Raw genomic sequence first — 18487 nt, forward strand, 5'->3', positions numbered from 1 at the left:
CTGTTTCTCCAGCCATTTTGGGCGACTGCTGACCACTTTATCATGACCTTGCTCAAATTTGCGAAAGGGTATTTTACTCTTTGCCACTCTATTCCTTGCTCTGTGTAATTTAAACAGTGACAGCTTCGCCTCATTAAGGTACCATCTGGTGAGATGCAAAATAAAAGAAGAAAGCACTCAATAAAGTGCAGACCTCCAACAGGGCCTAATAATCTACTCCGTTAATGTGGCTGTTACTTTCTCATTCAGTGATGTACCGGATAGATTACAAGTTGTTTTGTGAGAGTGTCCGAATGCAGAGCTGGTCCTGATGATGGTGTAGCGGGTGAGTTGGCTTTATTTTGTCTTTTTGACCATGACATCCTTCGTGCTTAAGCAATTTCAGTTCTCTTCAGAGACGATATATACTTGCTGCCCTCAATTTTGTGAGGACCACAGACAAAACAGTGTTATTGCAAAGTATATCGTAGCAGCTTATGAACGCCTGAAAAATAATCTAGGAGACTAAAACCCCCCAAAAGAAAAGAAAAACACATGCTTTAAAGAGACATATTAGGCATATTATGCTATTCTAAAGTTCATGCTCATGTTTTAGCTCCTGTCTAGGAGCTAAAACAGAGCATGTAGTACACAAAACAAAAGCCCGCCCCCCTCCTGGACAGTCTCCTCTGATTGGTCAACTCACACATGCCTGAGCCAGCATTGCTAACAACAACAGAGCAGCTATGCTTAATTAATTCTTACATGCCAAACTAGCACTAATACGCGTGTGACATGGTGTCACAATGTGATGTCAGGAAGTCACACAATTAGAGACGGGGCTACTGACGAGGCGTTTCAGGAGCAGTGTTTTCTGTGGGAGAGAGGAGCTGCCATTAGAGTGGACAATGACTTTTTGAAATTTCAAGACATCTTTCATCCACAGGAACCTACAAAACACTTGAAGAAAGGACAAAAGTGAAAAACATAACAGGTGTCCTTCAGATTACTGAAGTTGATGTTGTGTTTTTCAGTCGTGCAAAAGCTTGGTTTGGATTTGGATACACAGCAGTTACCTCCGTAAAGTTGATGCTAAAAGGCTGACGGGGGGATGCTAATTAGAAATAATGAGCTGCATCAGTTGTCCATGTGTACCAGTCAATTTTATTACAGCTTAAGGTAACACTATTTCAGATCAGTACTATTTCTACACCATGAACTTGTTCTCGTTGAGGAGGACAGAACCCTTCTGACAGAAAACATCTGATTGTCAAACACATTACCTTGTGGATGAAGAAGTTTATGAGAGTGTACGAGTGTACTATATTACTTCACCCGCGGCCACATATGGCCTTCTCGTAATAGACTGCTCTCATGGGCATTGTAGTATCATCTAGTTAAGTGAAGAAGAGGTTTTCATATGTCATCTCTTACATGTAGCTACATAATGTGTGCTAGGCATAAGCATTTTGCTAGGAGAACATACTATTAGAGCTCTTTCATACTTCATCCTGTTATAAGTCCTTCACTGAATCAGTCTGAGTATCCTTAACCCGGGGTTCAACATGAAGAAGATAAGAATTGTGTTCAGGTTGGTCATCACAGACAGGGCAGTTGCTAGGAATTCTGGGCCCCCTGAAAGAATATCGGTGTGGGCCCCTCTACCCCATTCATTGCAACCTTCAATTTTCTTGTTTTTCAGTATTCTTGACGGTGCCTGGTGTAATACAGCCAATTTGTTTCCTTTTTTACGATTAACGACTTCACAAGTCAGAGTGTTATTATGTAAATTATGTATAATTAGTTGTCTTATTCTCATTTCACTGATTTGCAACAGGTTATTACACCTCTGATTGCAAATACATTTTCAATTAACCACTCAACAAATAGGTAGTGGGTCACTAATAAACCAGCTAACCAGTGTGTACATCACTCACTCACCATCAAAGGCATCACTGGACTGCTGGGCTGAACGACTGCTGTGGGGTCAAACTCAGATGAAGCAGCCACTGCTGATTCTAGTGCAGCAGAGCATAAAGGTTTATTGTTCCATTATATATATTGTAAACATTATATGTTATGTTTCATGGAGAAACTGATGCCGAACTAACCTATTCTTGGACAAAATCTAAATGGGCTTCTTAGTACCATAGCTCTAGGTGGACAGCTTCACTTTACCAGGCAAAAAATATTCTTAAACCATTCAAAAGTCGGTGTAAACTGTCCACAACTCTAAATAGTCTTTTGTACTTTGTTGTTGTCAGCTATTATGGTGTCTTTCATTTTATACTGCTATGAAAACAAACAAATCTTTGAACTTTTAACTTTTTTGTACTTAGGCTATTCAAATGTCCCACTAATAACACATTTTACAAGACCACCTTGAACACATCATGATAACGTAACTGACCTTCGTCAGATGCTCATAATTACTGAGTAGAACTTGAATGCGTCATAATACAATTCAATGCAGCCTCTGAATGGGGGGCGGCTGTGGCTCAGTGGGTAGAGCGGGTCGTCTAGTGATTCGAAGATAAATGCAGCCTCTGAATGGGCGCATACTGGAGCACTGTCCGACAGTGATATGTGTGACACACACAGTCACTGTAGTAAATTAGTAACGTTCAGTTATAGCTACTCTAGGAACCGTTGCTCTACATTGAACTGGTGACTTGTCCAGAGTGTAGCGCGGCCAGATGACAGCTAACGTACGCTCCAGCCTGCGCCCCGTCAAAGGTAATGTTACAGACATTAAATTAATGAACAAGTAGGCTAATTGTTTCAGCCCCCTCGGTAGTTTTACTCTTACCATTCTTAGAAAATAAGTTGTTGATGTCCTGGGCCCCTGCTCTGCTGCTCCTACTCCTGGCCTCCTTCTCGACTCTCTTCTGGTGTCCGGACTTGTGCTTTTTGGTGGGTATCCAACCCTGCTGGAGTTCGCTCGCGCTCACTTAATTCCGATGAGGAAGAAACATGGGAAGAACGAACCGCGGTGTGGACCAAACCATTTTTTAAGAAGGGACCAAGGGGGTTATTGAAATAATTAAAATTAGATTATTATATGACTGTTTCTTTGTTTTAATTCGGATTCATACGTATGAATATATATTAGTTCAGTGTATGCATAACCATTTTGTAATAGAGGCTACTGGGGGCTGTGTGTGGGCCCTATAGCGGGCTGTGGGCCCTTAGAATTGTCATCACCTTTCCCCCCTATACGACGGCGCTGATCACAGATAAACTCAACGTCAGTGGTGTAGACGTAAATAATTAACATTTTGGGAAATATACTCACTTGCTTTCTTGGTGAGATGGATCAAGAAGATTTGAAAAGATTTGAAAGCATATCTGTACACTACATACAAAGCCAGAGCTGGCAGCTGATTGCTGATCATTAACTGTTGGAAAATAGCAGAATCTGATTATTAAATCATGTTATATTAAAAAATTTGAGGAAATTATTGTGGTAACTTTAAATTTGAAAGAAATTTCAAGTATCGTCCTTGTTCCATACTTACTATGACATTTCTGAATTCCTGTCTTTACCTTCATATAACAACATTAACTGGATATTTAATTTAGAAAATATATAGATGTGGTAAAATATTTAACCTTTCTCTTCCTGGAGCAACCCAACAGTGTGCTGTTGTGCTCCTGTCAATCTTCTTTAAACCTGTTTTTTAAAGGGTGTTACAGGAACAGGCAAAGGCCAGGTATCGCCGCTCATGCCAACACGCAGCCCTAATGGCACGACACTTTCAGCGCTCTACCCCTCATTCATGCTGGCCATCTCTCACCCTCCTTCGCTGACAAGAATGAAACGGACAAAATAACAGCCCCCCCATCCCCAAACTGTCCATCACTCTAAAGGTCAACATAACACTATGGCCCTGGTCCCCTTTTTTCGAACTCTTCACCCAGCTTTAAACTGTTCATTACACCTGGAGCCATCATGGTGCCCCGCAGCCCCCTCCTCCACCCTGAGACTGTCCATCACTGCCATCATGGTGAGAAGGTAATTCTTGCCTGAGCAAGGCAGCGTCCTCGGAAAGCATCTTGACTGCACAGAACATGTAGCAGTGGTTTTTCCCTGTGCTTGTTCAACATACTCCATGGACATTGTTAATGTAAAGCCTTTATTTCTGGTGCTGCAGGGTCTCAGAACTCTGGCGGATTTGCTTCTATTTTCTCAGCAGATCGACATGTAGGCACAAAAGAAAATAATTTACGGAAGGGTTTCTTTCAACCTGACTGAGAGGCTTCACGCAAGTCAGGTTTTTGTTCAATCTCTTCACATCAGACTTCAGATATAACTTCCAACACTTCTCCGACGTTTCCTTCATTATGAAGTGGATGTGCGGAGATATGTAGGAAGACTGTAAGAAAGCGATGGAGCGCCATATCAGGTGAATCATAACAGGAACATCTGCGCAACATTGCTGGTTAGATGAAAGACCTTGTGATGTATTTCCATGAGAACAAAATGCCAGAGGAATGTGCAACGATCAGACAAATAATAATGATAATAATACATTTTATTTGATGGCGCCTTTCATGGCACTCAAGGTCGCCTTACATCAAGTACAAAACAATCAATAAACAACAAGCATTAATAAAAATAGCAGCATAGTCAACAATACAGATGCTCTGGGTGTTAGATTCATATACGGTGACTTAAATCCAGTAATTAGAATGACAACGAATGCCTAACAGAAACAAACTAACAATATATGTGCAGAAAAGTCCAATATCAACAGATACACAAGAATCGGAGTGAATCCTGTGTTTCCTTAGTTTTTATCCACCCATCAGTTACTTTAAAACCATAGAAACACACCTGTCATGATCATCGGCAGGCCAATTAATTGAATATGTCTAGTTATTTGAGCATAAAATATCTTTATATTAGTCTTATACTAATGTACATCACAGCTAATAACGTTCAATGGACAACAGGGATAACAAGAGGGAGAATAAATGATGAGGGACAAGCAAGTGAGACGGGGGGCAAATGTCCGTGGCAGTGGAGTGGAATTTGGAAGCATACTTATTCCTATTTTAGCAACAAACTGAGCGCAGTGCAGGGACGAGCGAATGACGTCTCTAGGTCGGGTTGCCAGGAACCATGAGACAAATCTCATAAGACACTGTAACACTCCTGTATTGGCCTGTATTAACTGGAAATTGGGAGATTAACAGGAGAGATTACCAATCGGGAATACAGCGGGAGGAAGGGTTAAAAATAAGGGAACAAAATCAGAACTGTTGGCCAGTATGGAGGTTCTGTGGGCCCACTGTGTGCACACATAGATATGGACTGATTGTTTGGTAAATAATAAAACAATTATTCCCATTGTGATTTAATATTCTGAACTGCTGATATAATAATAAATAAAAAATAAAAAAAATGACTTAATGCTGCGGTAATAAAAATAATATCTAAGACTACAGTAGAAATACAAAGCGTACAAGATCTATAATCTATCCTCCATTATTCTCCACTGAAGAAGAATGTTTTGCATACAGTGATGAAATACAGTTGCTGTCACAAATATGTTTTCTGCCTGAATTGTGTGAACAGGAGCTAACAATCTGGCTAGTTCGCGGTTAGCACACTACATCTGCTAACTGACTGTTTGCAAGCTTCCAGGCTCGGAGAACTGGCCGCAGTAGTGAGACAGAAGTCGATGTTTCAGATACGTCTGATTGTGTCTTTAAACTGCTTGAACCTTTAACTATGGAGCTACCAAGCCTCCAAGCCTCCTTGGCTGGCAGTTAGCTCGCTATATCAGCTTGTTTGCTCCGAGCTTATTCAATTTGTCTTTATTGAATGAAATGATGTGATCCTGAGAACACAATGCCAGGGTGGAGTAAATGGCACAATGCAGAGAAAAAAGAAAAAGACCTTCGGGATCAGCCGTGACAAATTGGCACGTTCTTGGGTTGCTCGTGTATTCGCAGTTATCTCATGGCTACAGCATCGTTCACCAACTAGCCGTGGAATTAGTCCGTGCTGTATGTCACCAAGCTTCCGAGATGAAATGTTTTACGAAGATGTGAGGATGAATTTCGCCGTGCCACTCTACTTAGGCCTGGAGATTTTTTCTCAGCTGAAAGAGTCTGAGCCGGCGGGACCTTTTCATATCCTCTGAGAGATTGAGACATTGTGCTGGGGGAATGGCCGGATTATCGGCCGTCTACCAGGATCACATTTTTGCTTTTAATCATTGGCTGTACAGCCAAAAACCATTTACATCCTCCCAGTCTGGATTTTCAGATTGAAAACTTAGAATGAGTCGGTGCAGAGGAGTCTGAATCTGAGCAGCCACCCTGAAATGCCTCGCACAGTTGACCTCCTCAGACACATTCAAGGAGCTGATTTGGAGCTGAAGGAAGCGTGCAAAAAGAATTACTGGCACAAGCCCTTAAAATCAGTGACGTGTGTGTGTTACCCAGACTTTTTGCAGAGCATAACGCAGCAGATCATGTAATTTCTAGCCTCTCCCCAGCTGTTGGCTTGCTAAAGAAAATTACAATTTGAAACAGGTTTGACCTTTTTCCTGGAAGAACATCTAAAGAGCTAAGAGAAAATATAAATAAAGAAGGAAGCGCCTGAGGTTTAATTTCATTTCTCTACCAAACTACCTGCGAGGAATTTTGTAGTAGTAACGTGTCATCGGGTTAAAACTGAAATCTTTCTCTTGCTGCAGGCTGCATAACAAATGGTTTGCAGTGTAAATCGTAGGTATTAATATGACAATAAAAGTTATCAAGCAATCCGCTAATTATTTGTCAACCTGAGATAACAGCCTAGTCCACTCGATAATACTAATAAACAACCCTGGTTGTACAGTCAAGAATAGGTCTATCAATTTAGAGGAAATAATTGTTATTTTAGTAAAGCATTAGCAAAATCTGTGAGGATGTAGGGGAAGGAGGAGGAGTTGCGTCTGAAGAGGATGAGGATGTGTCAATCCTTCTGGTTCCTGTATCTCTCTCTCAATTTCATGCACCTTTTTGGAAGGTGTGCAGGTGATATTCACTTTCTTCAGTCCGAATTGTTGAGTCAGGACATAAAGGTGTAGCACCAAGCATGCTTGAGTTGCCAGCATGTAGCAGAGGTCTTGGCCAGCAGAGGTGTGTCCCGGGTGGCGTCCAGCGCTGAAGAGTAACTAACTGTTATTGTATTCTGGCTACTGTCAGGGTGGTGTCCTGAAGACACCAGGATTTCAGAGGTTTCCCAGTCAAATCCAGATGAAAGCAAGGTTGATAACCCAACAGCAGATATCTGGTAATCAAAGTACAACTCAGAATCAGTGCCTCATTTACAGCTAAGGACACTTCAGCTGTATCTAAAAATAATGTGACTGATATTTCAGCTCAGTTGACAACCATTCAGATCTTTCAAACCTTGGTGAAAAAACGCTCAACCATGACTTCAGGTCAAAGATGACTCAATGCCACTCTCTCGGATTTGATTTTTGTGTAGTGTTATAAAACAACTGCAGCCATAAAACAGGTCCCTTTACAGCGCTGATGTCCATCTGTGCAGATGGCAGAGTCTCCAGTGTGTTCAGTGTCAGGAGGCATCTGACACCAGAGACTGAAAGCCAGAAACCATATTGCAGCAGCTGGTTGTATGCTGTTCATCACCATTCTGCCTGGGGGACTTTTAAGTCATTTTGCTCTCCGTCTATTTTTATGGTTGGTCTGAGGGAGGTTTGTTTAACTAGATTAGAACTCAGTTTTAATCCCTTTAATTCCGCACATCCCGTGAAGACATCTCTCAAATCAAAGTACTAACATCCTCCACTGCGGTGGCATTTTCGGCTACCATCATTATTTCCTTTTAATTATTTTTTCTTAATTTTTAAAGAGGACAGGCTGTTAGCCATCATGTCATGTTTTATTTGGACGGTGGGAATGGATTACTCCGGTGAGACAGCGCCACAGTCAGGAATTAATCCATTCAGTAAGTGGACCGTGTTACATTCCTCTCCTGTGGCCCTGTATCCTAAACACAAGGTACTTTGGTGATGCACGGATGCCTGATGCATGTTGTGTTTAATAGCTATTAGCAGTACAATGTGTATACATAAAGAGCCATACTCATTATGAGTGACTAAACCGCTGAATTATCTCAACTAGCGTCCCGTGAGCCATTATTGGGACAATTATGCTTGTCGATGCTTTTGATTTGATTCACGAGAGATTCAAGGTCGTGTTAAGCAACCAATTGATTTTCTTTCCCTGTTTTAATGACAGGGAGTGCCAGTGGTGCCTGTAGGGGCTTGATAGAGCCGCTTTCTAAAAGGAATGCATTGTGCTGTATCTTTAAAATTAACTAATTCACTGGAATCACTTGGCATGAAGGGAGGTCAGAGCTCAGTCTCTGTGGTTTTCCCGAAGACCAGACGAGCTATATAAACTTCACATTTGCAGTATCCACACCGATTTTCCCTCGCCTTCAGAGATTTTCGAACTTCGACACACACAGCCCCGGAGCATTGTGGGGTTTCTTACTTGCTGACTGGCAAATGTTTCAGGCGTCTGTTGAGTCCCTGCTGTGTAACCCCTGTTCCTGTTTTGCCAGCCCTCCTTTTTTCCCCCCCTGAACAAGTCAGCGGGCTTAACAGAGATTGACAAGGACTTCAGTGGTCAATACTGGCTTATATAGCTTGACATGGAGTCAGCAGTTAACTTTGAGACCATGTGAAACAGATACAGTGTTATCTCTTCATTAGCAGCATGGCAGTCCAATAGAAAACTTTGTGTTACTTGCTCTGATAAGTTAATTTTAGCAGCTAATGTTGATCATGTTCACCTCCTGGTTTAGAGTGTGAGCATGCCTAGTTTGCTAATTGGCTAAACACAAGCTGAGGCTGATGGAAATGTCATTAGTTTTGCATGTATTTGGTCATAAACAAGTATTTTTTAACCTGATTGTAGCCGAGGATAGAATCGCCTACATTTTCTCAAGTAATTCTGAGGATGACATAAAAGTGTGCATCAAACTTCATGGCAATACAACAGTTAAAAAACAGTCAACCTTGTGGTGTCCAGCAAGGAAAAGTCACGGGATAAATAAAGACATAAGGATATATCCTCTGTGAACCATGAATATCTACTTAAAAAAGTAATTCTCTGCTCAACCCCATGCGGATGGAAAGTGAGGTGACGTTTACCAGCCCACAAACATTGCTAAACAGTCTTGTATCATTCTGTTAAAAAACAGACAGCTTGTCCCTTGGAATCAGAGTATCTTGAAGGCCCGTTTACCAGAATCAATTTAAAAAGGAGATACTAACATCCTCGATGCGCGCTCAAGATTTTGCACCCACTTCAGATGTAGTGGGTGCTAACGCTCTTTGCTTAGCAGCTACAGTGAATATTTCAGCTTAAAAAGGCTGTCAATAACATCTCCAAATCACTTTAAGATCTTGAGGCTTCTGAAGACTTTTATTACAGCAGCAGAGCTCTATGGAGCCATTTCATGTTTTCAGTTTGTAGTTTGAACCCGGTGGTAGTGCTTTTGTAAACCATAAAAACCAATGACCAAAAAAAAAAAAAAATCTTGGCAATGGTAGTTATTGAGATATTTGGACCAAAGCAGGTGCCTGTCAGACGGACCCAATAACGTAACCATCCACTTAACATATGTCAGAATTGCGTGTGTTTTATGTTGACTGTGGTGGCGTTTTCTTTTGGAGGACCTGATCAAATACAGCAAAGAAAGCAGAAACATTGCTGACCCAAGACCAATTATCTCAAGTCACAGTGGAGAAATTGGGACTTGACCTGTGATCCTGAATCAATACACCTATTCTTGTAAGCTTTTAGTACTAATAGATTTTATTCTCCTGAGTCTTTTTACCTTCAGGTCTTGCGTTGCAATCTCTAATGATTATGTCAGATCCTTCAAATTAATAAAAGGCATCATTACTGTAATGCACACTCCCACACTGATGCCGTAGCTGCTGCAGAGTGCTGAGACCAGAACAATAAGCAAAGACACGGGAAACTTTGAGCGTCAAGTTGAGGGATTTATTAGAGAAGGGGTGAATATAAAGGTACTGTATGCAGGGATTTCTATTCTCTGAGCAAACCACAACTAGTCAAACCTCTCAGTCTATATTTATACGCTACACAACTTCCAATCAAGGTCATCATAGTTAGTGATGTAATCATTAAATAAATGGGATTTAAAAAGGCAATACAATAGACCATAAGTGTGCTTTGGAAAAAAAACACTGTATGGATTATTATTATTATAATTATCAGGAACAAGGAAACTACTTGGATGCCGACTCTTCCAGGTATCTTAAACATAAGTTATTCCTAGCACTACAGATTACATTCAAATTGAAAGAAAAATATCAAGAGGGAGCATACCAACATTGATATATTCCCTATAGAATAACTCCTCTAGTGAACCATTCAGGATTTCCATTCAGACAGTTTAAATGTGTATACAAGCAGGATATCAACTGCGACAATTTTTTTTTTTGAATCCCACTCTCTTCCTCCTCTGATATGTTTTTCTTTTTTTTTTTTTAATACTCCCATATTTTCAAAAGTACTCATGTGTGTGTCACATTTCAGCTCTCACATATTAAGCTACGATAAGATCGATAAATAGTGTTGGGCGTGCGTGGCCGCCCTGCGAGCCGCGAGGCCCGCGGTGTTCGCAGGAGCCGTTACTGTGGCAGTTTAACATGTACTGTAGTCCCTCCTGAGGTGTCACCACGCACACACAGGGCAAACAGAGGTGGGTTAACACAATGTAAAAACGGACTTTTTCTTCAACTTGTCACCGTCATGTTTTGTCGTTTTTTCTTGGGTGAGCATGACTTCTGCTGTTTTTCTTAGAATGAGTCCATGGCCTTGAATTCGCTGAGGGCCTGGACGGGGGAGATGTGTTTCTTCTGGGAGCCTCGTCTCACGCGTGTCTGGCACTCCTCGGGCTTCTCCCTTTTTACCAGAGGCTTCTTCTCGGGGGCCTTCATGCGCCAAGACACCACGGGTGAGTTAACAGCCGCTGTCCCGTACACCTTCTGGTACTTGGTGGAGGCTACGTAAGATGCCTTTACAGTCAGCACCACTGCGTTCATTAGGTTCTTGGCCGCTTGGATCAGGGAGGTGGCGCTATCCAACTATAGCAGGGCAAGGAGAGTTGGAGGGGAAAGAGAGAGGGAAACACAAAAGGTCAACTCAAACAATTCAAAGTGTCTGTAAAAGCAAGCACTCAACCAGGATAATAGAACATATTAGCTACGTACAGTACCTAGGAGGTCTCTGCTGCAACTGGCAATTAAAGTGGGCAGAAAACGCAGCTCTCGCTATATGACATCTTATTTTAGCAGTTCTTAATTAGCAGAGGCAGGGGTCAGGTGTACCTCTGCCTCCGTCTGTTTTGTTTGGCTGACATTTAAGGGTCGGCGGCCAGTGGGCCTCCTCCTACCTCACACTGAGACGAGTCAACTGCTTAGATTTAATGAGTGTGGACTCCAGCTGGCCACCATGAAAAGGTTAAAATCTCAGCAGGCCTTTGCATAGCTCATGCGAGACGAACGATAATAGAGTCCTGAGAAATCTTGAAGAACTGTATTAACACAAAATGCGAGGGGGAAACCCAAAAGCAAAAAGATTAAAGTCACGTTCTTCTTTAATTAGAGGAACAAATCGTACCAAGGCAATTCATGAGGAAGTTCTTTGCAAACAGTACAGTAGGAAAGCACCAATTTGACCATTTTCTCTCCTGATAGAAAATTTGAATTCAATGGAGTGCTTTTTTTGTGCATTTAAATATAGAAGCAGTTTAGAATTAACTCCCATTCCACTAGTCTATGGTCCACTTCAAAAACATTTCACACCCACGACTGCATTGAGTAACTCTGTTAGTGACTATATATGTGTATATATATATATATATATATATATATATATATATATATATATATATATATATCGCCATATGTATGTATGTATATATGATGTATTAGTAAAATGTATTAGTAACATTTAAATGTCAAATGCAAGCAATATGGGATAATTTGTAGAGTCTGAGCAGTGATAATGGGGTTCACAAGGCATGAAAAATACAAATGAAAAGAAAAGTCAGCACAACGTCTTTCTGCTATTATTAGATGGTAATCAGTCTGCAATAATTGCATCAGCCTTAATCTGCATGACCCTTAATACCGCTCTCCCAAGCTTCATCGTGATCTTCAACTGAAGGGTTTGCCCACCCGTAGTGCAAGGGGATAAAAAAAATCAACTCTAATCTGACCAAGTGCATCCATTCAAGCCTGAGGGCCTGTTGGGGCGACAGCCATGTTCTGCTCTGTGTGGTGAGACTCACCCCAGACACGATGAGTTCTCCGCCCAGATTCTGAACCTCGGCTTTCACCTTGCTGCAAATGTTGAGCTGATGACAGTACAGGGCAATTCTCTGTAGGTAGGCCAGCAGATCCTGCTTGCACGCCGAATCGGGGCACTGAATTGGAAAAGAGGGACAAGGAAACACACTGTTAGAGCACCGAAAAAACTAGACTGTAATCTCTGGTCATGATCACTCCAATGTTTAATAGGTGGCCTTTAATTTAAAAGGCTTGGGGGTAATAGCTGCTGGTTAGCGATTGGCCTCGTAGTGGCAGTATGAAATACACCTTAATGCCACCATATTATCCATATCAGTTGTGTAACAATTATGAAAACAACCTGTTTGGAAGAGATAAAAACTTGGGCTGATATAAAATGAATAATTAAATAAAATGTATCTGTTTTGGGGTTAGTACATCAGTGCAAAGACAAATGTATTTAATGTTTTACCTCATCAAATCCATTGATTTCTTTGTGAACATGCACTTATTCTTACTTTTGCTGCAAGTAAGCAGTTTGTTTGTAGATGACAACAATCTGTTTTTACTTTGTACGTTTTACATGTTGTCCTAACTTTTTTTGTAACAGGGGTTGTATTAACTGACTCACTTGTATTACTTGGATTGACTCACTGACACTGGGTGTGTTTGAAATCACTCCCTCGTTCATACTTTCGCTACTTCCTCTGTAATAGACACTTAATAATTTACTCCATATGGCGCTTATAGCTCATGACCATTCTGCATCACTGACAGGCGCAGTGAAGTGTGAATGTAATTTTCGGCACCCCAAAGACGCTCAGACTATATCGCACGGGTTATAGTGCACTGGTTCACCAATGTGAGAGGGATTTTGGACACAGCCAAAGAGTATTCAAATGGACAGTAGGAGCAATAAAATCACAGGCATTTAAAATCTATTAAGGTTGAGATGAAAACAAGCGGGCACGTCTTTGGTCGCATATTTGATCAATCTGAGAGTTCCATGCTATGTTTTTGATTAAAACTGGGATACACAAAGAGCCAGAAGTAGGTTAGCTGACTGAAAAGTATATACGAAGATAACATGACAAGAAATTAAAGCCATCAAGGCACTGGATTTGCCACTGAGCGAAAAGAAAAAAGGTTATTGGCCTTCCTTTAGTAATTATTTTACAACTCTAAAGCTGCTTATCACAAAAGGACCATCTTGTCGTAAAGTGTGTGTGTTCTTCCTCAAATAGGTTTGAGATGTAGATTCTCCACTAAATTGGATTGTTATCAGAATCATGGTGACTGATGTTGAAGCTGTTTCAAGCAGAAAGCAAAGAACAACAATCCTCACAGAAACAGTTGGGTTCCAAAATTTTGGGTCGCTAATTGCATTTCTGTGCACCGACTCTTGGAGATGTTGTTCAACTTGTTTGTCTTTTTTTTCCAGTGGTGGGTTTTTTTTTGTGTGCAAGTTTTAGTTTCAAAGGCACGTTGAGTTACACTGCGGGGTGTATAACCGATTCATTTCACATAAAACAAGTTTGTCACAGCTTGTTGCCCGAGAAGAAAACAGATCAATCAACAATAAATGGACATGATACTTTGAAACACATAACGACTTGCTTCCACAGCTAGCTTCATGTGCATCCCTCCTCTGCTTGTCTTCTGTCTCCTTTTTGTTTTGAACCAGGAGGTCTGTCCTGGTGCTGCTGGCCTTTATGCTACTTCAACAGTGAAGAAACCAATCATTCAGAGCAGCAAATGGACCAAAGGGGAATACGAAGACGGCCTCCTGAGGTCTCCTCCTATCACACAGTTTTCCTCTTTATTATTCCATCTGGAAGCTTTCCAGGTGTCAGCTATGGCCCACTAAACTCCCAGTGGGTTAAGAACACCGCATCAGCTGCTTAAACACTGTGAGCATCATTTTGTACCAACACCTTTCCTCTCGTCATTAATATTAAACAGTCCTAACTAGGACATTCAGCAGTATGGTGTGGGGACATGCACAGCTCATTTCCTTGTCTCGTGGGCTCGGGGTAGAAGGAGGAGGTGGTAAAGTTTAACATCGAGCTGTAATAAGAATATACCCCCTGCAGGACATGCAGCTTTTCCTAGCCACACATCTTCCCCCTCGTCTCTCTGGGAAGACAAACAGTATTGATTGTTAACTGATTGTTACAAATGGTACATAAAACCCAGTCTTTCTGAAAATCAAATAAATAGTGAGTTCTTCAACTTACAAATATAATTGGAAAAAGCAACTCAAGGCGTAATTCAAATTTTTTTTAAGTTATGGCCACTATCAGGGCAGAGACTTTGAACAAACACCAAAGCTGCCACCAGCATCCAGCTTCCTCTCAGTGAGAACCGCTGACTGGGCTGAAGCTGCTAGCTCATAGAGCAGCCAGTGAGGCAGAGGGAAGCTTCTCCTCGGGCATTATCACTGCACCGCCAGTCCTGGCTAGCATGACTGCTAACTGCACTTCGCAGTGGTGGTGCACGCACGCACGCACGCACGCACACACACACACACACACACACACACACACGCTGCTGCCCGAGGCAAGTTTGATGCAGGCATGACACGATTGTTCCCTATTGTACAGTTGACTAATAGCCCATTTCTTTCACAGATTCCCTGTTGATGTAAATAAACTGTATGGCCCATTACTTTGCCAGGCCCATTGATGCTCTCTCTATCTCCATCTCTGTCCATCATACTGAAAAACTGCATTTACTACAGAGTAGTGAAGAAACTGTATGGCTCACTGCTTGACTTTACTTGGCCCTTTTTGAAACTCCTTCCGGCCTCAGTGCCTCTCACTGCATTTTACGAATAGTCTTTTTTTTGTTCAGTTTGGAGAAACAGGTGAGAAGCGTCTTTTAGTGTTTTTTTTTGTCGCATAATTGGGCTCAAAATGAACAACACGTGCTCCCCATTGGTAATTCAGGAAGATGATGTGAACCCTGGTGCAGAAATGAGGGCAACGCACTATCAGAGGGTGGCAGTCTGTCAAAACACAACTCACACCTCGCACTGATGCAGCATTTATAAGCAGGCTGCAACTGACCTTTTACTAAATTATGCAGAGTGTAAAACAGTATTCATTTTTAGCCTGTTATTTTAGTTTAAACTACACCACTTTTGCTGTTCCTCTTTAAAGGTTAGAAATTATTCTAATCGGAACATTAATACAGCAACAAACAACTATTTGCTATGTTAAGATATGGAACCAATAACAATTGAGTCGACATTGAATTCTAATTCAATTGTCTTTTTTCATGATGGACCTGTTGGTGAGTGATCCATTGGCATGGTCCATGTGGTCTGGACCAGTTAGTGAGTGGTCCGTGGTGTGGTCCATACAGTCCTCCAGAACAATGAATTGGCTACAGCCTGCTGCTTTATTAAGTGAACAACACACATTTGATTGGGGCTGAGATGCAGCTGCTCTAGTGTGATATCGAGTGGCAGTAAATGTCCGATATTGAACCTGTAATCATAGCACTTTCCTATACTACTCTTATATCTGCTATTATGAGTCTACTTTCTTCATATCAAATCGTATAGTAGGAAGATGTTTGAGACAAAGAAGAATGACATGAAGATGTCATTCTTCAAAGAGTGCATGTCTCACTCTGTGTTAGCTGTCACCTGTTAAGTTACTTCAAGAAAGCCAGTAATCGTTCCATCTGCTCATCCAGTCTCTCACTCAGACTGAGCACTACTGTGTCCTAGTACATACTGAAACCACTGATTATATTCAAGTGACTTTCTAATGTGCCCGCTGTCTTCCCTTCTTTCATCTGGCTTTTTTGCACATAAAAAAACCTGACCTTGTATTCCCATTTGTGTAAATCTTTCAAACATTCTGTTCTCTTTGAAAATTAATCTATTGGAATCTCTGATCCGCCACATTAGTGTCACACTGAAAGTTGAAACCTGTCATGTTGCAATATACTGTCGGTGTGAGCATGAAAAGTGGATTTTCTCTCCGTGTGATGTTTTTTTTCAGGTATTAGTATGAAGCGTCATAATACAGTAGGTGTCATAGTTAAGTGAAATTGTGGATGCTTGGCTGTGCGAACAAATGTTGAGGTGCTGTTTTTTTTGTCATAAGAATTCATATAAAGGATTTGAGGAGGCCTTAACAGCTGAAAGTCTCCAATATTTCTAATATCTCACAACATTTGCATAATACTGAAATATCAGCTCCGTTATAATCAGTTAGCAGGAGGCCTATTTGTTACACATGCTAAAATTATAATGACAGATATTGGTATCGGATGAAACAACATATGATTGTAATTTCGGCTGTGACGGGGATGTGGAGCTAAGATACTGTGAGGTGAAACAGACGAGTGCATGCTGGCGTTCTAATAACAATGGGAAGTCAGTTATGTGTTGTTTTGCCTGATGATTGGGCTGCTCACCAACACGGTCAGAAATTGGAGCTGCAGCAGTCACGCTGTTGCACATAACTCAAGGAGGCAATTAAGGGGGATTTGCGTCACAGATACACACATATTTTTAGATTTGGTCTGACTTACACTTCCAGAGGATATCATTATATCCAACGTGTAGTCCCACTGATTAAACGTCTGATAAATCCACTTGGAAATTAAAATGCTCCTTGCCTGACCATCATGACATTTAAAAAAAAAAAAAAAAAAATCTGTATCAAAGTAATCGAGTGAGAGTGAATGTCCTATTAACACGGGTCAGACTTTTATAATCCGTTATTTTCATTTAAGAGATTACAAGAGACTGACATATCATGAGAAACTAGAGCGGCAGTCAGTGGACAGCACCTCCGCCAAGGCCCAACAGTCCCCACTCATAGACACCAGCCACCAAAATTGTCCGATCTTTTTCATCAGGATCATCATTCCCCAAGAAATTAAGGCAAATGCCCTATCTCACAATGTTAAACAAAGTAAGAGAAAAAAGAAAAGAAAATTCGGATTCCAAACAAAGTACACCAAAAGTTACTGATGTCTACTCTGAGCTAAGACCCATCCTTTTAACATAGTTTAATGGAAATCAGTTTTGTGTAATCCTGCTGACAAACCAACCAACGTACCAACCAACACACAAACTGAGGAGTGAAACTATATCCTCCTTGTCTGTTGTTATTACAAAGCAACTTAGTACAAACCTTTCTAAACTAAATATTGATTTTGGTCAAGCACAGACAGTGCTGTTTTCGAATCTCCCAAAAAGCCTGAGGTTTTTGCTCAGCAATAGCATTCACTTTTGAAGACAGTTGGTACTGACTCCTCCTTAGCCAGCTCCTGTTAAACTGTAGTTTCTGTTTTTACAGAGAAGACTTTGAATTACACATCAGTCACACTTGGTTTCACTGCTGTCAGCAGAGGCAACAGGAGCTCTGCTCTTATTGTTCTACACACAGTACGACAGAGCTTTCCGCTGTGATAACTACAGTAAAACCTGGAAATCTGAATACTTAGCCAAACTTGCATGTGTTTAGCAACATTTATAAACACCAACTTGACATCTTTATGGTATTTATGTTCTTCAACAATACTCAGACTGAAAGTTCAGGAAAAGAAAAGGGTTTCTGAAGGTTTGGACAAGGAAATAAACCAGGAAAAAACATTTAACACAATCAAGGGGTAAGGCTGGCGACAGTTCCCATGAAAAGACCAAACACAGAAATAAATTGATTCTACTAACATGAACTGTCTATGTAGCCACAACCTCATGTAACTTATTCCACCAAAGACTTTCTGGTCCAAAAACTACAAAAAACAAGACCTTGGGGGCAGGTCCAACTGTAGTTTATTTAGAGTCAATCTCACACAGTCCTGCTGCAGTAAATGCTCACTACTGCAGAGAAAACGGTTATAATCTGTGTATTAAAATAGCCTCCAAGAATTGCAGTGTTTGAGCAACTTTATATAACACCACTCAACTTAAAACAACTAAATGTCCGGGCTACCAAAACAGGTCGACTTTAAGGCAATTTGTGCTGCAGAATTACTCCGCAATCCCTCTTAGGCAGAGTGATGCATACTGTTACATGTATATAACAACATAAATAACTCTATCGTGTCTCAGAATAAATGCCCCTAATATTGTACATTTGATATCCATTGTTTAGGTGTTTGTGGGAGGCATACTTAAAGAA

General features: G+C 41.0%; 1 protein-coding gene across 2 annotated transcripts in view; it reads right to left on the bottom strand.

Moving 5' to 3' along the window:
- Positions 1–10009: 10009 nt before the first annotated feature.
- Positions 10010–18487, bottom strand: part of ctnna2 (catenin (cadherin-associated protein), alpha 2) — a 383489-nt gene continuing 375011 nt past the window's right edge. For both annotated transcript variants that reach the window (XM_030412821.1, XM_030412828.1), the window contains 2 exons: positions 12341–12475; positions 10010–11132 (listed from right to left, as the gene is read on the bottom strand). In XM_030412821.1, the coding sequence (XP_030268681.1) occupies positions 10845–11132; positions 12341–12475 (423 nt within the window). In that variant the 3' untranslated portion in view covers positions 10010–10844. The remainder of the gene's footprint in view (positions 11133–12340; positions 12476–18487) is intronic.

Source organism: Sparus aurata, chromosome 1 (assembly GCF_900880675.1).
Source record: "Sparus aurata chromosome 1, fSpaAur1.1, whole genome shotgun sequence".
Taxonomy (NCBI): Eukaryota; Metazoa; Chordata; class Actinopteri; order Spariformes; family Sparidae; genus Sparus; species Sparus aurata.